Below are 23,083 nucleotides of genomic sequence, written 5' to 3' on the forward strand. Positions count from 1 at the left end.
TTAATATAAAAAAATTCTCACAAAAGTTATATGTTTTAATGTCACATCCACAAGTATGGTAAAATGCCTTTCTTGCAAACTCAAAACCCAACAATGCAATAATCAATAACAATGTATTAGTATTTTTTTTTAAACACACAAGAAATAAGAATAAGAAATATGAAATAGACAATAAAATAAGTAAGTAAGCATACTACATACAGGGAATATTTTTAAAAGTCAGTTCAAATAACATATTTACAATGTGCAGGGATACTGGAGTGATGGAGGTAGATATGTAAAAGGTTAAGGTGACTAGGTAACAGGGTATAAGATAAACAGAGTAGCAGCAACTTGTATGTGAGTGGGTGTGCAAGTGTGTGGAGTCTGTATAAATGTCTGTGCATATTATGTATGAGGCAGGGTAGCCTAGTGGTTAGAGCGTTGGACAAGTAACTGAAAGGTTGTATGTTCAAATCCCTGAGCTGACAAGATACACATTTTTTGTTCTGCCCCTGAACAGGCAGTTAACCCACTGTTCCTAGGACATCATTGAAAATAAGAATTTGTTCTTAACTGACTTGCCTAGTTAAATAAAGGTTAAACAAATGTGTGAGCAAGCAAATTATGGAGTTAGTGTGTAGGGTCCTGTGAATGTGCATAGAGACAATAAAGTCAATAAGGTTAACTCAGATAGTCCATGAAGCAAGTTTGTTAGCTATTTATCAATCATATTGCTTGGGGATAGAAGCTGTTCAAGAGCCTGTTGGAGTTAGACTTGATGCACCGGTACCACTTGCTGTGCGGCAGCAGAAAAAAATAGTCTATGGCTTGGGTGGTTGGAGTCTAATAGAAGTGCACTGGGCCTTTAGCCCACTGGGCCTTTCCTAGTTCTGGATACATGGGCCTACAAAAGGGGACTGCCAGTTGCCCATCCCTGTTCTAAACTCTGGTCTACATACAGCCAGTTCAATTTGAATATTTGACTTGGGTCATAGCAGCATTGTTTGCAGTGTGCAAATTATACTGTGACATTCGGGGGTCTCTATTTATTTCATGGGACCTCCTATGTGTGCACACACAAAAAAATGCATGGGCCTAATAGTAAAGACATGATATTTAACTGTCTGTTTTTTATTTAGCAAGAACACAACCAGTCTTGATGTTTTCATCTTATTGTCAAACAAATCACTTTAAAAAAGTAGGCTACCTGCGCATGTTCATCCACTCAAGCATCGAAACAATGCACTGTGCACTCACGCAATTTGATGAATCTGTTACAAAACACCAAAAAGTGTAATGACAGTCAGTGATTGTCTTTGGGTCTATGCTCTTGTAGCCTGAATTAATACATTTTTTATAAAAAGAAAAGTTGGGACACCTGAAAAGGGTCTGAGATACAGGACTGTCCGGAGATGACAACCCGTACTGGGCATAGATGTCAATTTTATTGAATAGTTTGAGGTATGGCCTTGTCTCAGAGGAATGTGCCTCGGAGCCAGATGCTGATGATGGGTTGGTTGCCCTATGCAATAAAAAACAAATCTGTGAAAGTTTTAAGGACTTTGTTCAAAAACCTCCAAATAGCCTATAATTTACATTCTCAGAACGACAATAAAACCTCCTACGAAAACTTAAAGGGAACCATACTAAAACGCTCTCAGAGCCTCCTTGCAAACTTAAAAGGTAAGTTCCCAGAACAGGCAAAATGTTCACTTCTGTTCTTTTTAAATAACATTCTTAGAATTTTCTTTGAACAATACTAATGTTTTCTTGTGGTTTTTATGGAACGTTTTCTTAATGTTCTAAGAACATGAGGAAACCTGCACAAAACCTTATGCTGACGTACAGAAATTCCCACAGAAGATCGTTGTTTCTTAATGTTCTCCGAACGCTTTGAGAACATGACTTTAACCAGTTAAATGTAACTAAATCAATCAGAAAAAATTATGTAAGCCCCAAAAGTAATTATTTATCATGAGAGGGCCATAAACAATAACTAGAAGAAAGATTTAAATCTCACCTTTCTGGTTAAAATAGCTGTAAATTGCTGCGATATTGTCACTTTTGAGGACACAAGCTCAAGTACACAGTACAAATATGATAATAAATATTACATATTTTATGTGATGTATTTCCTATTCAACAAAACTGTATGAAGAAGGCTTAAAATAAAACTACTAACTATAAGATTCCACCTTCCTTGTAACTGTGAAATGCATATTTGTATGTTTAGTGTTAGAGAAAATGTGCATATTTTCTAAAGGTCTCTCTTGATCAAAACGTCTTCCCCCATCGCTGTGAATGTATCACAGAGCTCTAGCTTAGCTTCCTAAACTCGTTAGGAACTCGCCTTTCATTTCATATTAATCTTGTCCGTCATTTCATTTGAAACATTATGGGGTTAATGGCTAGGTCATGTCACCCGAGACAGAAATCCAACTTCTGCCAGATAAGAGCAACTAATTATATATTTTTTATTACTGAGCAAATTCTGATTTCCCAACGGACTCTATTCTATTTATGAGGTGATGTATGGCAAACTGAATAGAGCACAGGAGAGGTGAGTAATATGGCTTAATAAACAACCCCCCCCTGCTGTTCCCTCTATTTCCTGCCCTGCACCTCGACTGCTGCAGGATATAGGTCTTTTCATACTCACAACCCTAGGCACAGTGTCTTCGCAAAACACACACACACACACACACACATAAATGGTCGGCAAAGGAGGATATCTTATTATTGTATAATGTGTGTGTGACACAGAGAGATAGAGATAGAAAGCAAGGACTCAGATGCAATATCCTTTGTCAATATTTAAATGAAGTTAAATAAATGTTCAATAAAATTGTTTTAAACATTCCCATAGGCACTCATCAGTGTGACCACAAGCACCTCCACTGGTTCCTGTTAGTCTACTGGTTCATCCAGGTGTTGTATTTGGGACTTGATGGGTAGTAGAAGACACTTTACTTTTCCCTGATTGAATTCAATTCCCACGGTGTGCCATTCAATTGAACCTTTGGACACATCCTCCCACAGCTATGTAAACCTTGGGTGACGATATCCCACAAAACAGTGAGTCACTTCCATGCCTCATCATTGTGTCATTCCCTGAAGTATGAGTGATATGGGGCTGAATGGGGAGGAAGATGAGAGATAGTTTCTCCTGTCCCACAACAAACAAAAGGTCTTCCTACAGCAGCAGGCAGAATTCTGATTACCTAGATCCAGGATTTCCTCAAAGTCCCCTTTCAAGAAGGATAATAGCAGACTGATCCAAATTAGCAAGAGGAACTGAGTGTTAGACCCCACAGGCAGTGCTCTCAAGGACAAAGGATGTCCTAGAGAGCAACTGACTTGCCTGACAGCATTCCCAAAAAGGGAGGAATTATAGCCAATTTCTTACACCCATAGTAATGTACAGGAATGACACCAACCTGACTGGCTGAGGGAGAGAAAAGATTTCTCATTAATGTAGCCTAATTATTTGTATTTTATTTATTTAACTAGGCAAGTCAGTTAAGAACAAATTGTTATTTACAATGACGGCCTGCCCTAGACGACGCTTTGGCCAATTGTGCGCCACTCAATCACGGCCGGATGTAATACAGCCTGGATTCGAACCAGGTTGGATAGTGAACCAGGTTAATGCCTCGGAGATGCAGTGAGATGCAGTGAGATGCAGTACCTTAGACCGCTGCGCCACTCGGGAGCCCCTTATGCTACACACTTGTAACAAAAACCTTGTATCAAAAACATTTAGTTATTGATTGTTTGATTATGTGTGGACTCGAGACCCCGTCATTCTCCCTCCGTAAAACACTCCCTAATAAAATATCGCGTCACTTCCTTGCCAATCCCTTAGAAAAAGAAATATTAGAAAAGGCCGAACGACGCTGGAAAAGAGCGAGAAGAAGCCAGAAGAGAAGATAAAGAAGAAAAGCCCGATGAAAAGAGGGATAGTGAGGCGGGAGGAAGCGAAACACGAGCGTAATCAAAGTAAGTTTCCCATACTTTTTCTGCTTTGGAAACACTCCACTCAGAAACTTGATCGGTGGAGCGCAAGTTTTGCCCTTTTCCCTCCCCATTGACATCACTCATTATGGCCTTCCATAGACTACTACTGCTAGGCAATCTATATGATACGTTTTAGAGTTCAATTCGCAGACATTTGCTATTTGTTGAAATGGGGTCCTGAGCTATTGGCTGGCAGTAAGTTTGACATGATGTAGTCTGCCTTGCCGCATAAAAGCGATCAGTTTTATGAGGAGTTGTTGATTTTGCTTTGATGAGGCAATATCACTTGCAAGAACAAGGGGACGCACATAGGGACTAATTAACTTTCAACCGCTTACTGTTTCATCCTCTGATGGAAGTTATTGGTAAATAGTAAACAAAGGACAGTAATGTCAGACTGCTTTTTAAATGTAGGCTACCTCATTGTCTTTAAAAGCTCAGTAGCACCGGTTTGTGCCCATTTTCAATATAGTTTTCAATTCAATGGAATAGGGAATCATTGTAATTGCTTTTAGTATTTCCCTATATAGTGTTTGTCTGTGGCTTTAAAGTCCCCTACCCCGAGGGAAGGAATCCAGGCAGAAGTATGTTTCACTTGCAAGTCCCAGCATGGCCTTGGCATAACTATCAATGCCAAAGACTCGTTGGTTTCTCACACTCTTGCACAACAGTGATGTTTTCATGTAGGCCTGTCATGACAGGTCACTGTATATAAGACCATAGAAGTCTCCCCTACAGTGACACTAATCAAGGGAAATGGCCCCTCAGTGACAGCTTGGCTCAGGCCCCTCATATTCACTTTCAACCTGTTATCTATGTTGACAGCCTAGAATGGACTTCTCTGTTCACTGTAGGTTTATATACTGGCAAAATACCTTTTTGTGAAGGTATTTTATTTCTGTTATGTGTCTTCTAAATAGGTTTATTGAGTTGATATTTGTCTCACACTGACTGAACTTGGCTGAGTGTCCGCATAAATAGATCACGTCAAAGTAAGAACATCAAGGTAGTTTGTTAGTTTCATTTAGTCTGCCATTTTGTTTTCTGATGCATAGAAGTGTTTCGTGTTGATGTGTTGTCTCACCCAACTGGTTTTCTTTTCTCCCCGTCTCTGGCCTCTTTCTTTATTTCTGTCACTCTTTCATTTTCCCCCATGCTCTCTTCTCTACACCACTTTTTCTCTCCCTCTGTACCCCATCTTCTCTCCCTCTGTACCCCATCTTCTCTCCCTCTGTACCCCATCTTCTCTCCCTCTTGCCTCCTTTCTCCATAATTCTTTCTCCCTCTCTCAGCTGTCATGCCACTCCACAAGTCGGCCCACAAGGCGCCTCGCCTGGACCCCACCATGATCTCAGCTCCGCTGGGGGACTTCCGCCACACCATGCACATCGGGAGGGGAGGAGATGCTTTCGGTGACACCTCCTTCCTGGCTACCGTCGGCCCCAGCCCTGACCCTGGGTCTCCGGGTGCCACGGCAACAAACGACTCAATGGCGCCCGTTGATTCTAAGACGCCACTTAACCACACTGATGATGTCACAGATGGCTTCGGAAGCACACTGAACAGTGAGCTTCAGCATTCCGAGTCGGTGTCGTCTTTCACACTCGATATGGATTTCGACCTGGGCCCATCCATCATGGGTGATGTGCTGGGGGTGATGGATGGACTGGGGCTGGACTCAGACTGGACTAGGACTCGCGCTAATGAGGAAGACGTCTTCAGTCCAAGCAAAAGTCTTGTCGTTGAAGTGGAGAATTTTAAAATGGCGGTGGAGGATCAGTCTGTCAGCATAAGGAACGAGCTGAATGAGAAGAAGCTTTTAGGGATCGAGGAGGATGAGGTGGGAGATGGAAGGATAATAGAGGGGACTGGAGGGATCAAGGCCAAAGGCCAGAGGCCGAAGGTGAGATTCAGCGACAAACGAGAGGAGATAATTCGCCAAGCGTCAGAGGAGGAAGGTCAGGGGTTAGATGTTGAGGAAGAGTGTGTGAGTCCCACCGAGGAAGAGCGAGAGAGAGGGAACAACATCATCAGTGTGTCAATCGCGGGAATAGAGGTACAGCCCACCAATCACAAGGCGGATTCACCTTCCAGTCCCGCCTCCTCACACAGCTCAGAGTATGAGGGTGTCACCCCATTGGACAGGAGGAGGGTTGACAACTGTCACTCAGAGACTGATTCCGAGGAAGAGGAAGGGGGAGACAATGGACGGGGCTACACATTTGAAGATGAGTTTGATGATGAAATCGGCCTGTAAGGTGCCCTGTAGCACTCTTATGTCAATCAGTCAGAGGATAAAATGGTTCCTCGTTGGTTGTGAACTATGTACAGTTTACTTCCTCTATGCATTCTGCAAATTATCATTCAAAACTGAGGTTTAAGCAAAGCTAAGTATTTCAGAACAACAACTGGATATTTGAAGAGTCTCTGTTGAAATGTTTTTGGGACCAAATTGCTCCTTTGGATCCTCAGTCATAGACATGCAGTTAGTAAACAGTTACTACAGGAATCCGTTTCATTGAATCAATCTTATAAGCTCCAATTAATGGACAGAAAACATTTGACCTTTGAAATAGCCACCTATGTATTGACATCAGATTTGAAATGCTACATTTTTAACAGACACTGTACTTCAATTTATTATGTCTCAATTGAAAATACAAAGAATAGCCTAGTATTGTTTTAGGCCAAGCAGGTTTTCAGTGAATAAATAGCCTAGTTTGCAGCACTTTAATTCATTTCAAGAAACTGGAAGCTTTACTGTTAAATCAGTGCTCAGTAAAAGACAATGACAGTTTTTAAATGACCATGATTAAGGCAAATTGAAATGTTTTAACTAACATGTTTTAGTTTTTACCAGGTCAAAGGTATTTCTTAAGAGAAAGTGCATATGATACAGAAAGACTAGTATCTTATGCTGAAGGTGCCTTAAAGGGAGTCGTTGTTCATATCCCTGTGCTTTAACTCACCATAGCCATGTCTTCCTTCTTTATGTTGTATTTTCATATCATGTATGGCTCAGAGCAAATTGCTTTGTCTGTTTTAGCATTGCATCTTAATGCTCTTTAGAAACAAACTAAATGAATCAGCCTTTTATGACAAATATATAATTATTTGCCACCTGTTTCTCCACCTAATTAATGGAAAGTTTTTTTTCTGAGTGATTTTATTGTTAAATGCCACTGGGTTATTCCACAAAATGAGTCCTTTTTAGGTAGTGTAACTTGGTTAAAAATATATACATATTTTAGCACATTTTCAACTTAATAAAACATGTTTTCCCATTTCGAGGTTACATAAATAAATAAAAATACTATAACTGCCAAATAAAGTAACAGGGTTGACTGTAACAGGGTTAATGATTTCATCTTAAATCAGCCATAAATCCCCTTGTGACAGGGGGAATGGAAGCTTGTTGCGTGCAACAGGGAGGGGCAATTGAATGCCAGGTTCACAACATTTTATTACATTAAACATTATTAGCCTGTAGAAATGGGGTAGCAGGGTTGACGAGTTAAAGCTCAACCCACTCAGTTTTCCACCACAACACCAGAAAATGTCCAAAAAGAGTAGAACCAGCTCACCTGCGTTTGCACTAAAAATCTTCTGAGGTCAGTGCAAAGAGGGACATGTCAATGCTGAATTTTGTTCATATATATATATTTTCCATGTGGTCTACTTCGTTTAATATAACAGGCTTTAAAAATCCAATATTGGTGCACAATTTCTACTTAAAATATCAAAGGATACAAAAGCAACTAATTTCATGGAACAACCCTACTCTGTTTATGGATACCTCATTTTAAGAATTTCCTCTTATTTAGAGCTTTAATATCTATGGTGTTTTCATTAAATAAATCTGTCATTCCTATTTTTTTTTAAACGGTGAACTGTTCACATTCCAATATTTTAATTTCTCAAGTCAGAATTTTTCTGACCTAAATTACATCCAATGTAGGCCTATTTTAATTTTAATGCATTTAGCCTGTGTAGTCAATTACAAAAGTTCTTAGTATTGATTTGAACAACCACTGACAATCTCTGAAATCTCATGTTTTGAATTTCAGTTGCAAAGCATGTATGACCTATTTAATGCTTCTTTTGGACCAACATTGTACAAGGGGGTTGGGTTAAATGCATTCAGGTGTACAACTGACTAGGTATCCCCCTTTCCCCTTACAAGTAATGCTGTAGGGAGAAGAGGAGGGGGTCTGGAAAGAATTGTCTCTGGACATGTTCTTTATCTCGTGATGGATCCTCTTGGATATGCTGGTTACTTCAATAAACATATTTCCTTACAGCGTAATGTTTCAGCAAAGTGTTTCCTTGTGTCAGTGTACTCATTAACTTATGTGGAAAGATGGCAGGAATATGAATGCGAGAATACACTCTCCTACATCTGTATTTGGACAGGGATGCCAACCTTTAAAATGTGGCTATATTCTCCAGCATTTCGGATTTGAGATCATGTTTCATATGAAGTGACAGGACAGAATGTCCCCTTTTTATTTGAGGGTATTTTACTGTTTAGAAATGAAAGCACTTTATAGATCTAATCCTGATAATACCATGATTAAGAAAAATCATTCATGAATAATGAGTGAGAAAGTTAGGCTCCAACAAAGCATGCAAACCTGTCACCATTACCAATAATGGGGGAGATGATCTTTATCCCTCTAACTTTCTCACTCATCATTAACAAATAATTTATGATTATCTATAATCATGGTAGCATTCTTAATCATGTAGGTGTTCACAAACACCTATTCTTACGATAAAAGTGTCTCAAATGACAACATTATTCACCATTCACTTCCTATTGGACAAACATCATCCGAAACACAACCTAAACTAGCTGTAAATAGACCCCTTTCTGTGTTTACAAATATCGCCGCATGAGGGCGCTGTGCGCAAGCTGTGCAAATTGGTGGCAGATAAGGGGGAGTTCTCATAGAACACCAGCAAAAAAATCTAGCTAACAACTGCTGCATCCAAAATTAGTTATTTTGCAATGATCCCAACCCAAATATAACCTTAACGACTGTTCAAGCAAGAATCAAAACGTAATTGTAAGCGTATGAGAACCCCAAAAAGTTATTTTGTTTATAAGTAATAAAAACGTAAATCTAGGGTATATCGAATGGGCAGATGGCGATGGCTTTCTTATTGCCGCCAAGAGTACTGCGCATCTGTGCATGACGTCAGTGTGTCGAGTACTGGAAAAGGGTCTATGCATCCAAGAAGTTTGTAGTCACAAGCTTGATGTAGTTAGTGGTCATGTCAGAATACCCATACTTGTGTCCTAATAGGCAGTGGTCTAAAGTACTAAAGTCGTTTTTTGGGGTATCTGTACTTTACTTTACTATTTATATTTTTGACAACTTTTACTGTATTACATTCCTAATGCAAATAATTAACTTTTTACTCCATACATTTTCCCTGACACCCATAAGTTACATTTTGAATGCTTGGCAGGACAAGAAAATTATCCAATTCAAACACTTATCAAGAGAACATCCCTGGTCATCCTGGTACCTCTGATCTGGCAGACTCACTAAATGCAAATGCTTCGTTTGTAAATTATGTCTGTTGAGTGTTGGAGTGTGCCCTTGGCTATCAGTAAATAAAAAAAATCAATGGTGCCATCTGGTTTTCTTAATATAAGAAATTTGAAATTATTTATACTTTTACTTTTATTTTTAAAGTATATTTTAGCAATTACATTTACTTTTGATACTTAAGTATATTTAAAACCAAATACTTTTAGACTTTTACTCAAGTAGTATTTTACTGGGTGACTTTCACTTTTACTTGAGTCATTTTCTATTAGGGTATCTTTACTTTTACTCAAGTATGACTATTGGGTACTTTTTCCACAACTGCTAATAGGCCGTTTGAGTATGCCAAAAAAATATACAATTTTATAGTATGTTACGTTTCAAAAATCGAGTATACTTTAAATGTGCAGATGTCATACTCATTTCGGCTTTGACAACAGCTGATAATCAATAGGGATGTGCTACCGAAATGATTCAATAATGTGAAACCATGCAGTCCAGCATGACGCATTCTCAGTATGCGAAAATAGAACGTTTTATATTATGTGAATTTTCTTAAATCGTGTATGGTTTAAATGCTAGGATGTTATGCTAGTTTTGGCTCTTCATATTTGTAGAATTCGATGCACACTTTTCCGCATTGGAAGAGGTGGGCTGCGAGTGATAAGCCCCTAGTTCTCTTCCAACAAAACTAGGCTATCATTAATTGGGAAGATAGCTAATAGCAAGCTTCTGCGGCAACCTAGTCTTAGAACATTTCATATGACTCTGTATGTAAATCCGGGACACTCCATTTAGTATATGCTACGTCTAGTATGGTTACATAAGACAGATGGTTACTTAAGTCAAAAACAAAAGGAAGGTGGTTGGCGGATAACGTGAACGTCTAGCAACCCAAAGCAATTTTCAACTACCTTTGAGCTACATTGCAACTACTTAGCATGTTAGTTAACCCTAACCTTAACGCCCAGACTAGCTAATGTTAGCCAAGCTAGAATTCGTAATATATCATACGTTTAGCAAATTCGTAAATTATGTAATGGGTAATGCACATCCAAAAATGAATACATACAATACGAAACGTAACATCGTTCTAAATTGAGTGTCTCATTTGTAAATACAGAATACTACAAAATGCTCTGAGACCAGGTTGTTTGCGGTGTTCAAATGCCGTTTTTGTTCTTACAATGATCACGAGTATCGCATCGTAGACTAGTCTTTTTTTCTCCTTAAAAACTACGTGGATTTCTGTTTTCTCATTGAAAGTGTTTCTTGTTCTCTTGGCCTTAGTCAGCGCTTTTAAACTAAATACTAAACCATCTTTTGATTTGTGATGTGGCTGTGTTATTGATGTCATATTAATCAGGCCTTTTGATTTGTGATGTGGCTGTGTTATTGATGTCATATTAATCAGGCCTTTTGATTTGTGATGTGGCTGTGTTATTGATGTCATATTAATCAGGCCTTTTGATTTGAACATATGGATTGTTTTAGTGTTGTAGGCGTGGCTATCTATTTCATTAATGGATCAAGCCTCAGCATTCATTCTGATCTCGTTCCCAATGATTAGTACTTTAGTTTATTATGGTGCTGTCCAGCAGTTCTGAATTTGCATGTGTAACGGATGTGAAACGCGGTGCGCGCTAAATAGCGTTTCAATCGGTGACGTCACTTGTTCTGAGCCCTTGAAGTAGTAGTTCCCCTTGCTCAGCAGAGCCGCGGCTTTTGTGGAGCGATGGGTAACGATGCTTCTGTTGTTGATGTGTGTAGAGGGTCCCTGGTTCGCGCCCGGGTATGGGCGAGGGGACGGTCTAAAGTTATACTATTACACATGCACCCAACTGTCCACGTTTTATGTGCAATAGTCAGTTGATTTGAACATTTTAAACGTTTGTGTGTACTACTAGGCTGTTTGATTTCATTACTATATGTTACAGCACTTTGTTGAAATGAAACCAAATTAGTTTGTCTTCAGTCCTTAAATAGGATAGATGAGCTATATGGTCTACTACAGTGTAGGTCTAATGTGATAGTCTTCCTATAACCAGCCTGAGTAGGCCTATAACTCTTATTCAGAGTTTAGAGAAATTAATCGAATTGAAAAATAGCTATTATCAGGCTGGTTAATGCAATGCATGTCTGTTGAATTTGGAAAAAATCCACCCACACTCTGCCCCGCCCCACCTACTCAGCCAATCAGGAGCCGCTACTGAGTTGCAGCTGTGGCATACTGCATACTTTTTACTAAACGGTACATGCAAAAAAGAATGTGAAAGTGAGGGAATAGCATGGAGTTTAAGTATGTAGTACGCTGGTATGGGTATTTAGAGAAGACCACTGTGTGCATATTACAGCTCTGGAAAAAATTAATAGACCACTGCAAAATTATCAGTTTCACTATTTATAACTATGCTTTTGGGTAAAATTAACATTTTTGTTTTATTCTATAAACTACTGACATTTCTCCCAAATTGGTCCTCCATCCGCACCTTGATTGACCTGGCTGTGTGGCATGGAGCATTGTCCTGCTGGAAAAAAACAATCCCCAGAGTTGGGGAACATTGTCAGAGCAGAAGGAAGCATGTTTTCTTCCAGGACTACCTTATACCTGCCTTGATTCATCTGTCCTTCACAAAGACAAATCTGCCCGATTCCAGCCTTGCTGAAGCACCCCAGATCATCGCTGATCCTCCACCAAATTTCACAGAGGGAGAGAGACCTGGAAAGGAATACAAGCCAGTGTCTCGTACCCACTGTGAAATTAGGTGGAGGATCGTTGATGTAAGGAATGGTTTTTCCAGCAGGATAATGCTCCATGCCACACAGCCAGGTCAATCAAGGTGTGGATGGAGGACCACCAGATCAAGAATGTGATCAAGAAGAAGGATGGCCATCAAATAAAGCAAAGCTGCTTGAATCTTTGCGCCAGCAATGGCATAAAGTCACCCAATATCAATGACTGGTGGAGAGCATGCCAAGACACATGAAAGCTGTGATTGAAAAAAATCTGGGTTGTTCCATCAAATATTGATATCTGAACTCTTCCTAAGTTAAAACATTAGTATTGTGTTGTTTAAAAATGAATATGAACTTGTTTTCTTTGCATTACTCGAGGTCTAACAACACTGCATCTTTTGTTATTTTGACCAGTTGTCATTTTCTGCAAATAAATGCTCTAAATGACAATATTTTTATTTGGGAGAAATGTTGTTAGTAGACTATAGAACAAAACAAAACATTTCATTTTACCCAAACACATACCCATAAATAGTAAAATCAGAGAAACTGATCATTTTGCAGTGGTCTCTTCATTTTTCCCACAGCTGTATATAAAAATACCCTCACATAAAAGGTGACACTGTACTAAACCCTTTGATCTAAAAGCAAAATATTAGCATCACTCTAGAAATACAGACATAGGGGGGTGTATATTAATGGAAATGAATAGCTCATTATTTCATTCCTTCATGTCAACCAACAGTCATTTTGTTGGGTTGAGAAAAAAATATACACCAAAACAGTAATTTGGTAGTGTTTTATTTTGAACATGTTGGTACACATGCTACTTGTGAAGGCTAGAAGGAATAACATATATGCACAGTACATGGTAAATGCATGCCAACAGAGCAGAGGGGACTGAGAAGTAAAAAACACAGGCACACTTAGACCCTCACACACACACACACACACACACACACACACAACTATACAGAGATGGTCCTGAACACGTTGAAGCCTGACAGAGCAGTAGAGACCATCACCCCGGGTATCTGCGGGTGCCAATGGATTTCCTTGACCTCTGTCTGACCCTGGTGCAGGAACAGCAGCTGGGGGGGCAGGTCCTTCACCCCCCCCTCCCTCGCACCCACATCACTTGACTCTACTGATAGGTCCCATTGGCTGACCACGTCGTCCGCTCCAGAGGCGGCGAACACGCTGGAGTCCACAGGGTTCCATTCTACTGATGTCACTGGCGCGCTGTGCTGCTTGAAGTTAGCCACCGGCCGGCCCGACTGAAAGCACAGGTAGATAATATTACGGTTTAGCATAATCTCTCCTCACTTCTGTTGTGAGCATTCTGGTTTAGAATAACTGAATAACTAAGATCTGCCTTGTCAAACACACACTGACCCCAGACCAGTCCCATGGGCGACCTCCCAAGGGTTCTAAAGCGCAATACTAGTCAGAACATGTAACCACTGTTGATGTGGTGCTCCTCCAGCTCTTCAGGGTAATATCAAATCTCTATAAACCTCGAAGCTATATATATATAAATAAATAAATAAAAGAGGGCCAGTGTGTGGGAGCCAACTTTTCCTCTACATTCCACCTAAATGTTGAAATGCCATCATACAGGATAGGACATGATTACTGTGGGTGTAGAGGAGAAGGGGTGGGGGAGACAAGAGGATTTATCGCACAAACTACCTGCCCTCCAGGACACCTACAGCACCCGATGTCACATGAAGGCCAAAACGATCATCAAGGACAACAACCACCTGAGCCACTGCCTGTTCACCCCGCTATCATCCAGAAGGCGAGGTCAGTACAGGTGCATCAAAGCTGGGACCGAGAGACTGAAAAACAGCTTCTATCTCAAGGCCATCAGACTGTTAAACAGCCATCATTAACATTGAGTGGCTGCTGCCAAAATACTGACTCAAATCTCTAGCCACTTTAATAATTAAAAATTGGATGTAATAAATGTATCACTAGTCACTTTAAACTATGCCACTTTATATAATGTTTACATACCCAACACTACTCATCTCATATGTCTATACTGTACTCTATACCATCTACTGCATCTTGCCTATGCCGTTCGGCCATCGCTCATCCATATATTTATATGTACATATTCTTATTCATTCCTTTACACTTTGTGTATGAGGTAGTTGGGAAATTGTTAGATATTACTGTAAGTTCAGAACTAGAAGCACAAGCATTTCGCTACACTCGCATTAACGTCTGCTAACCATGTGTATGTGACCAATAACATTTGATTTGATTATTGTCCGATGCACAGAAAACACAGGTAGAGATTGAAGGCAGTGTGTGATTGTCCAGCAGCAGTGGCATGCAGTGAGGATGAATCTGTTAAGGGTGTTGGGACTGCAGCCATTTTAAACCCAAACAAACCAACCCAGATGGTACAATAATCATGCAAAGATGGCATTTACAGTATTTGCATTGCTTCCATTCCTTTCTATGGGTTTAATATTTTACAGAAAATCTTTTAAAAAATACCTTTGAGAAAATTGCAACCATCCTGGTATTCCTGTTTAACCCGGAAATGCTATTTAAAGTTGCAGCTAATGTAGAAGAAAAAGCTGTGTACATTTGCAAATACTGTGCAAAATCATATGTGAAGAATGCAACAAAGATGCAGAATCATCTGGCTAAGTGCATAAAGTTCCCTCAGCGCTCACAACAAGCAACCATTGACAAAAGTCCCTCTACTTCTGTTCGAGGTGAAAATGATGAATCAGACACCTTACCGATAGCAACAGCTCATGGTCTTCCTGGAATCATGTTTTTTTGAGTCAATGGAGGAACGTAGTCAGAGAAATGCTGATGAATGTCTTGCTCGAGCTGTGTATGCAACTGGTTCCCCTCTGATGCTCACAGGCAATGTGTCTCGGAAGAGATTTCTGAATGTTCTTCGCCCAGCATACACCCTTCCAACCAGACATGCTTTATCTATTAATTTGCTGGAAGCAGAGCTCAACAGAGTTCAAGTGAAGGTCAAGCAAATCATAGAGAAAGCAGACTGTATTGCGATCATCTCTGACGGGTGGTTGAATGTTCGTGGGCAAGGAACAATTAACTACATCATCTCCACCCCTCAATCAGTATTCTAAAAGAGCACAGACACGGGACAATAGAAACACCGGTCTCTACATTGCACTACATGAGCCGAAGGCAGCCAATGACCTTGGACCACAGAAGGTATTTGCACTGGTGACAGACAATGCTGTGAACATGAAGGCTGCTTGGTCTAAAGTGGAGGAGTCCTAACCTCACATCACACCCATTGGCTGTGTTGCTCATGCATTGAATCTGCTCCTCAATGACATCATGGCACTGAAAACAATGGATACACTCTACAAGAGAGCCAAGGAAATGGTTAGGCATGTGAAGGGTCAAGTTATAGCAGAAATCTACCTCACCAAGCAAAGTGATAAGAATAAGAGCACCACATTGAAGCTGCCCAGCAACACTCGTTGGGTTGGTGTTGTCATCATGTTTGACAGTCTCCTGGAGGGGAAGGAGTCGCTCCAAGAAATGGCCACATCACATCCTGCCGATATGGACAGCCCCATCAAGAGGATCCTTCTGGATGATGTATTTTGGGAGAGGTTGGTAACAGCTTGAAACTCCTGAAACCTATAGCAGAAGCCATTGCACAGATTGAGGGAGACAATGCCATCCTGTCTGATGTTCAGACTCTGCTAGTGTAACAACCCTGGGTTTATAAGCGCAGAAATCGACTCTGCCGCACGAGCATGCTTTTGTGGCACAGTCAATAGCGCGCCGGACCTCGGGCTCAAAGGTCGAGGGTTCGAGACCTGCTCCCTGCTGTTTCATTATACTAGCAGATGTAAGAGAAGAAATCCGTACTGCCCTGCCCCCTTCCTTGTTGCTCCAAGCAGAGGAAACTGCAGTTCTGAAATACATCAAAAAGCATGAAGACTTCTGCCTGAAGCCCATACACGCAGCAGCATACATGTTGGACCCCAAGTATGCTGGCAAGAGCATCCTGTCTGGTGCAGAGATCAACAAGGCCTATGGTGTGATCACTACCGTGTCTCGCCACATTGGCCTGGATGAGGGCGAGGTTCTTGGCAGTCTGGCGAAGTACACTTCCAAGCAAGGGCTTTGGGATGGAGATGCGATATGGCAGTCGTGCCAACATATCTCATCAGCCACCAGGTGGAAGGGACTTTGTGGTTCTGAGTCTCTTTCCCCTGTTGCCTCCATCATGCTCCATATCCCACCATCATCAGCCTCTTCAGAGCGCAACTGGTCCTTGTTTGGGAACATACACACCAAAGCACGCAACAGGCCGACCAATACAAGGGTTGAAAAATTGGTGCCATCCGGGCAAATTTTAGGCTTTTTGAGCCTGACAGCGAGCCATCCTCAACAAGGTTGGAAAGTGAGTGAAGATGAGGCCTCAGAGTCTGATGTTCAAGATGTAAACGTTGATGAGGTCCAGGGAGAAGACATGGAAGCCCGAGAGGAAGACAACCAAAGATTTTGTTTCTAGAATATCCTTTTACAGATGTATATTGAAAACATTTTTGGTTCAAATGGATCATTGGGGACCATTCAATATTCCTTTTCTTTTGTTGTTCAGTGAAATCATTCCATGTTAAGAGTCAACTCATTTAATTAAAAGTTCAATTCATAACTAAATCATTTTTAAAATTTCTATTGGAAGTATTTCATAATTTGCAATTATGTCTACTTATGATAAGGTAAAAGGTTTATGTTTCTGTCTCCATATGATATGGAAAATACACTACTGTTCAAAAGTTTGGTGTCACTTAGAAATGTCCTCATTTTTTAAAGAAAGGCAATTTGTTTGTCCATTAAAATAACATTAAATTGATCAGAAATACAGTGTACACATTGTTAATGTTGTAAATGATTATTGTAGTTGGAAACATGATTTTTAATGGAATATCTACATAGGCGTACTGAGGCCAATTGTCAGCTTCAGTGAAAAGGCGACTCTGGGATGCTGGCCTTCTAAGCGGAGTTCCTCTGTTCAGTGTCTGTGTTCTTTCGCCCATCTTAATCTTTTTATTAGCCAGTCTGAGATATGGATTTTTATTTGCAACTCTGCCTAGAAGGCCAGCATCAACAAGGACGTTTCTAAGTGACCCCAAACTTTTGAACAGTAGTGTATATCCAATGCAAAAACATGTACATTTAAATGATATGGGAATTAACAGAAAGTAATATTAATATATTCCCACGTAAAGTTTCCACCTCTGAATATTCCCTAAAATGTGCAACCCTAGTGGTGACTATTTAAACAGTCTGATGGCCTAGAGGGGGAGAAGCTATTTTTCAGTATCTCAGTCCCAACTTTAATGCACCTGTACGGTCTCTGCCTTTAAATGCTAAATAACAAATGTTTTCAAGTGCAACTTCAGCAATTATGGTTTTGGGAAACAGCTCTGAGATTAAATGATGCTCCTACAAAGGTTCTAACGATTAACTTAGCCTTCAGTTTCCCAAAATAAACTTGCCCTGGTTCGTACCATAGGATCAGATCACCCTCCCTAAATCCCAACCTTAGACTAATATCTAAGTCTAGGGCCAAATTAACCTTACTGCAGTTCTTACCTGGAACTGCCTCAAGTCCCAAACTTTCAGAAGTCCGTCGTCCCCGCCGGACAGGAGGAATGGTTCAGTCCTGTTCCAACTGATGACGTTGACGTCTGAGGAGTGTGCTTCCTTGGCACATAGCATGGAGTTGGGCGGGGCTCTGGTGTCCCAGACCCGGATGGACTGATCCACAGAGCAGGATGCAAAAACCTTGGGGGTAGGATGAAAGAGGAAGAAAGAGGACAATGAGACAGAAAGTTGCAGTTTTAGCTATCATTTTAGCCATCATGTCTGCTTCAACTGACATAAAAAAAAGTCTAAAGTTTCTTTTCATCTACTGATATTGTCACTCAGCCTAACATCCCACTGCTTCTCCCATCATACAGTGGCTTCTGTGGGTGACCACTGCAGGTCCTCCACAGACTTGGTGTGAGAACTGAAAGGCCGTTGGTCGATCTGCCAGGAAGTCCCTCCCTCCTGTGGTTCCCACACGTGGATGTTCTTTTTGCAGTCGCCACTGACCAGCCGACCTGTTAGACAAAACATACTAATAAATTAGCTTATTATTCTACTCATGTATTCACATTTATTTAGGGACAGTTTCCCAGAACCACATTAAGACTAGTCCTGTACAATTTTTTTATTTTTATCATCAAGGTAATTAGATTGAGCCAGTCATTCTCATTAATTTGGGATGGAAGCCAGCATAGTAGACATCCCCTTATACATAGAACAGTATCTACACAGCAGATGGTGAGGAATATGCACCTTGCTTTAGAGGTACCAAAACATCAGACGTGGCAATGGCCCGACTCACCGGGTACTTTGGGCGACCAATCAATGGCAAAGCCCTCAGTCATGTGACCCGAGAAACTGAAGAGGGGCGTGGCTTCCTTCTGCTGTTTGACGAAGGTTGACATGGCAGCTGAACTGTAGACCGCTTCCATCTGGGATCGGAGGTCAAATATCTCCACCTGACCTTTCTCTGACCAGACAGCAGCCAATGACTGATCTCCACGATGGGTCACCTGGTGGGAAAATAGACAACGTTAATGTTGCGCCTTTCAAACCACAGTATACTGCTGCCTCACAACACACAGTCCAATCAGGGTGCATGTACAGAAGAACAAACTGAGGGTACAAGAGATATTCAGATACTCTCAGACAATGAGAACAGTTAAACTCACTCGGACTCTGTTGATCCCTCCGTAGTGAGGCATCATGGCCAACTCCATCTGTGGCTTCTTATCTTCATCATCATCCTCTTCATCACTCTCTCCATCACTGCTCTCGTCCCCATCCTTCACTTTCTCTGTAGTACCGTGGAGGTTGTGCATGCGTATGAGAAGCAGTCTTAGAGGAAGGAGGAGAAAAGGTATGGTAGGATAAGTCAATGAGGCCTGGGCAATAAAGGACTACCAATAAGGGGTGTGCAAAAAGTATATTCAATGTGAGTATTTGGGGATCCCTTCACATCAGCCTCACAATAGGAGGGCAGTCTGAGGGTATGCAGAGTGTCATTGTAATGGATCGGTGGGTGTGACAGCTACCTGTTGCTGAGGGCAGCGTCAGCCTGTGTGCCTGCACAGAGCAGCATAGAGAGGGGATACTGTTCCCTGCCGTCTCCATTCGCATCTCTCAACACGTCGAAGCTCAGGCAAGGAGCACCTGTTAGTTTAAAACATTCCAATTAATTTGTTTGATGGGCAATAAAATCACTCTATTAGCTAGTTAACTGTTGGACCAACCTGTCTGACACTCGTGGTACATGCGGTAAGCCGAGCGGTCCATCTCGAGCTCCTCTCCGGGTTGGAGAGGCTGTTTTCCGGGGACATATACTTGAGTTTCCTGTTCTCCATCCTTTCCCTCTTCTTCCATTTCGTCTTCGTCGCTGCCACCCCCTTCCATTTCCTCCACCTCTCCATCGTTCGGAAGCATGTCTTCTCTGGGCGCCGACATTTTGAGAGGGGCCAGGCTTTGCTTACTTCCGGTGGATTGATCACGTGGTTTGTCTCTCGCTCGCTCTGTCTCGCTCATTTACGATAATTCAGCTGATGTTCTTCCCCTGTTCCTGACTGGCCTCTTTGGCAGACAGTCTGGAATTTTGCCTGACCATTGCTACTGCCAGTAAAGTCCACTAATTCTATAAACATCTAACCAAGGAAGGAATTACTGTAATCTTATGGATAAACAAAATGTATTACAAAATGTAAAGTGAATAAGATTTGAAAATAGCTGATTGTGGCCACCCATTCAAGGCAAGTGGTGTTTTGAGCCCCACCTGTTTAGCTAAAATATTATTTCCCCTGTTTCGCATGTTATTTTGGCATTAAACGTGTCACATATCAGTTTGCAAACAATGTTAAAAAAAATATTGGGTTAATAAAGCCGAATACAAACATGGTCTCTTTTTTGCTTTCTTGAGTAAGGCAGATCAGAAATGCAGGTGTTTCAGCGTAGCATCATACTTTACAAATCTGAGCTAGCAAGCTAGACAAGCAGTCATCATCTTGAATCAAGTCGACAATCTACTGGTAAATCCTTTTCAATTCTTGTCATATGAAGAGAAATTATAGAAAAAACATATCGGTGCTCATCGGCCATTGGACATAAACATTACACAGAACTGTGGAGAGGGTGTGTGGTCCAAGTCTGGGTTTAGAGTCTTTTTTTCAAGCTTAAACAGATAAACATTCACACGCAACACAATGTGCAAGAAAAGGTTGAATACATTGTCCATGCTGTCCATCCAGCATGACTTCTGCCGAGTTCAAAACAACTGGAAACTCAGAACAGGGAAATCTCAGACTTTAGTGAGTTCAAGGCAACAGGGAACTTGGAAAAAAAAACAAGCTCAGACTGGGAAAATATGTTTTGAATGGTCATCCAACTCGGAATTCCAAGTCGGGAACTCCGACACGAAGATCAGTGACGTCATGATTCAACCTTGTTTTTCAGTTGTCTTGAAAGCACCATAAATCCAGAGAATGCCAGACAAAATTTGCCCACAAGAAGGTTCCCCGTGCCACCTTCCTGTTCAAGTGAGCACAGAACTTGAACAGGTCCAAAAATGTCTTGAATGCTGCTGCATAAATTATGTAATATGCCAGGGAGATATGTATACTGTATCTAAGAAAGTAATACTAAGTGTATGTTGTGTAGTAAGCTGTTAGCAGCCCATGTACATCACACTAATAACTTGGTCCCTTTCCCCCTCATTACTTAGCCTACTGTTCTGACTTGGTGGTGCACATGTAGCATATACCCTGTTTTAGAGAGATGTAATCATTTGGGGCGGCAGGGTAGCCTAGTGGTTAGAGCGTTGGACTAGTAACTGGAAGGTTGCAAGTTCAAACCCCCGAGCTGACAAGGTACAAATCTGTCATTCTGCCCCTGAACAGGCAGTTAACCTGTTCCTAGGCCGTCATTGAAAATAAGAATTTGTTCTTAACTGACTTGCCTAGTAAAATAAAGGTAAAACATTTTTTTAAATTTTAAATATTTTAAGAACTTTCATTGTCTGCTTATACAGTATGCACCCTCATAGATATTATCCTGACAAAATTGCCCTCCAAATACACCTCTGCTGTTTTCAATCAGGATCTCAGCGATCACTGCCTCATTGCCTGCATCCGCTATGGGTCTGCGGTCAAATGACCACCCCTCATCACTGTCAAATGCTCCCTAAAACACTTCTGTGAGCAGGCGACACGGTCACCACCGATAAATCCATGATAATCTATCATTTCAATAAGCATTTCTCTATGGCTGGCCATGCTTTCCTCCTGGCTACCCCAACCCCGGCCAACAGCTCCGCACCCCTCGCAGCTACTTGCCCGAGCCTCCCCAGCTTCTCCTTCACCCAAATCCAGATTGCAGATGTTCTGAAAGAGCTGCAAAACTTGGACCCGTCCAAATCAGCTGGGCTAGACAACCTGGACCCTCTCTTTCTAAAATTATCCGCCGCCATTGTTGCAACCCCTATTACCAGTCTGTTCAACCTCTCTTTCATTTCGTCCGAGATCCCTAAAGATTGGAAAGATGCCGCGGTCATCCCCCTCTTCAAAGGGGGTGACACTCTAGACCCAAACTGTTACAAACCTATATCTATCCTGCCCTGCCTTTCTAAAGTCTTTGAAAGCCAAGTTAACAAACAGATCACTGACCATTTTGAATCCCACCGTAACTTCTCTGCTGTGCAATCCGGTTTCAGAACTGGTCACGGGTGCACCTCAGCCACGCTCAAGGTACTAAACGATATCATAACCGCCATCGATAAAAGACAATACTGTGCAGCCGTCTTCCTCGACCTGGCCAAGGCTTTCGACTCTGTCAATCACCGTATTCTTATTGGCAGACTCAATCGCCTTGGTTTCCCAAATGACTGCCTCACCTGGTTCACCAACTACTTCGCAGATAGAGTTCAGTATGTAAAATCGGAGGGCCTGTTGTCTGGACCTCTGGCAGTCTCTATGGGGGTACCACAGGGTTCAATTCTCGGGCCGACTCTTTTCTCTGTATATATCAACGATATCGCTCTTCTGCGGGTGATTCCCTGATCCATCTCTACGCAGACGACATAATTCTGTATACATCTGACCCTTTCTTGGACACTGTGTTAACTAACCTCCAAAATAGCTTTAATGCCATACAACACTCCTTCCGTGGCCTCCAACTGCTCTTAAACGCTAGCAAAACCAAATGCCTGCTTTTCAACCGTTCGCTGCCTGCACCCACCTGCCCGACTAGCATCACTACTCTGGAGAGTTCTGACCTACAATACGTGGACAACTACAAATACCTAGGTGTCTGGCTAGACTGTAAACTCTCCTTCCAGACTCTTATCAAACATCTCCAATCCAAAATCAAATCTAGAATCGGCTTTCTATTTCGCAACAAAGCCTCCTTCACTCACGCCGCCAAACTTACCCTAGTAAAACTGACTATCATACCGATCCTCGACTTCGGCGATGTCATCTACAAAATAGCTTCAAATACTCTACTCAGCAAATTGGATGCAGTCTATCTCAGTGCCATCTGTTTTGTTACCAAAGTGCCTTATACCACCGACCACTGCGACCTGTATGCTCTAGTCGGCTGGCCCTCGCTACATGTTCGTCGCCAGACCCACTGGCTCCAGGTCATCTACAAGTCAATGCTAGGTAAAGCTCCGCCATATCTCAGTT

At 41.5% G+C, this 23,083-nt stretch overlaps 2 protein-coding genes across 2 annotated transcripts; one reads left to right on the forward strand and one right to left on the reverse strand.

Moving 5' to 3' along the window:
• The first annotated feature begins 3,674 nt into the window (after positions 1-3,674).
• On the forward strand, positions 3,675-7,308 carry LOC112225810. The gene is made up of 2 exons (XM_024389906.2): positions 3,675-3,981; positions 5,292-7,308. The coding sequence occupies exons 1-2, from the start codon at positions 3,930-3,932 to the stop codon at positions 6,254-6,256; spliced, it is 1,017 nt and encodes a 338-aa protein (XP_024245674.2). The 5' UTR covers positions 3,675-3,929; the 3' UTR covers positions 6,257-7,308.
• Positions 7,309-13,077: 5,769 nt separating this feature from the next.
• LOC112225820 (glutamate-rich WD repeat-containing protein 1) lies at positions 13,078-19,971 on the reverse strand. The gene is made up of 7 exons (XM_024389917.2): positions 19,646-19,971; positions 19,448-19,565; positions 19,085-19,250; positions 18,715-18,925; positions 18,282-18,427; positions 17,916-18,107; positions 13,078-13,570 (listed from the first exon to the last, which is right to left on the reverse strand). Exons 1-7 carry the CDS (start codon positions 19,932-19,934, stop codon positions 13,262-13,264), a joined length of 1,431 nt encoding a protein of 476 aa, XP_024245685.1. The 5' UTR covers positions 19,935-19,971; the 3' UTR covers positions 13,078-13,261.
• Between the last annotated feature and the right edge of the window lie 3,112 nt (positions 19,972-23,083).

This window comes from Oncorhynchus tshawytscha, linkage group LG03 (genome assembly GCF_018296145.1).
Source record: "Oncorhynchus tshawytscha isolate Ot180627B linkage group LG03, Otsh_v2.0, whole genome shotgun sequence".
Lineage (NCBI taxonomy): Eukaryota > Metazoa > Chordata > Actinopteri > Salmoniformes > Salmonidae > Oncorhynchus > Oncorhynchus tshawytscha.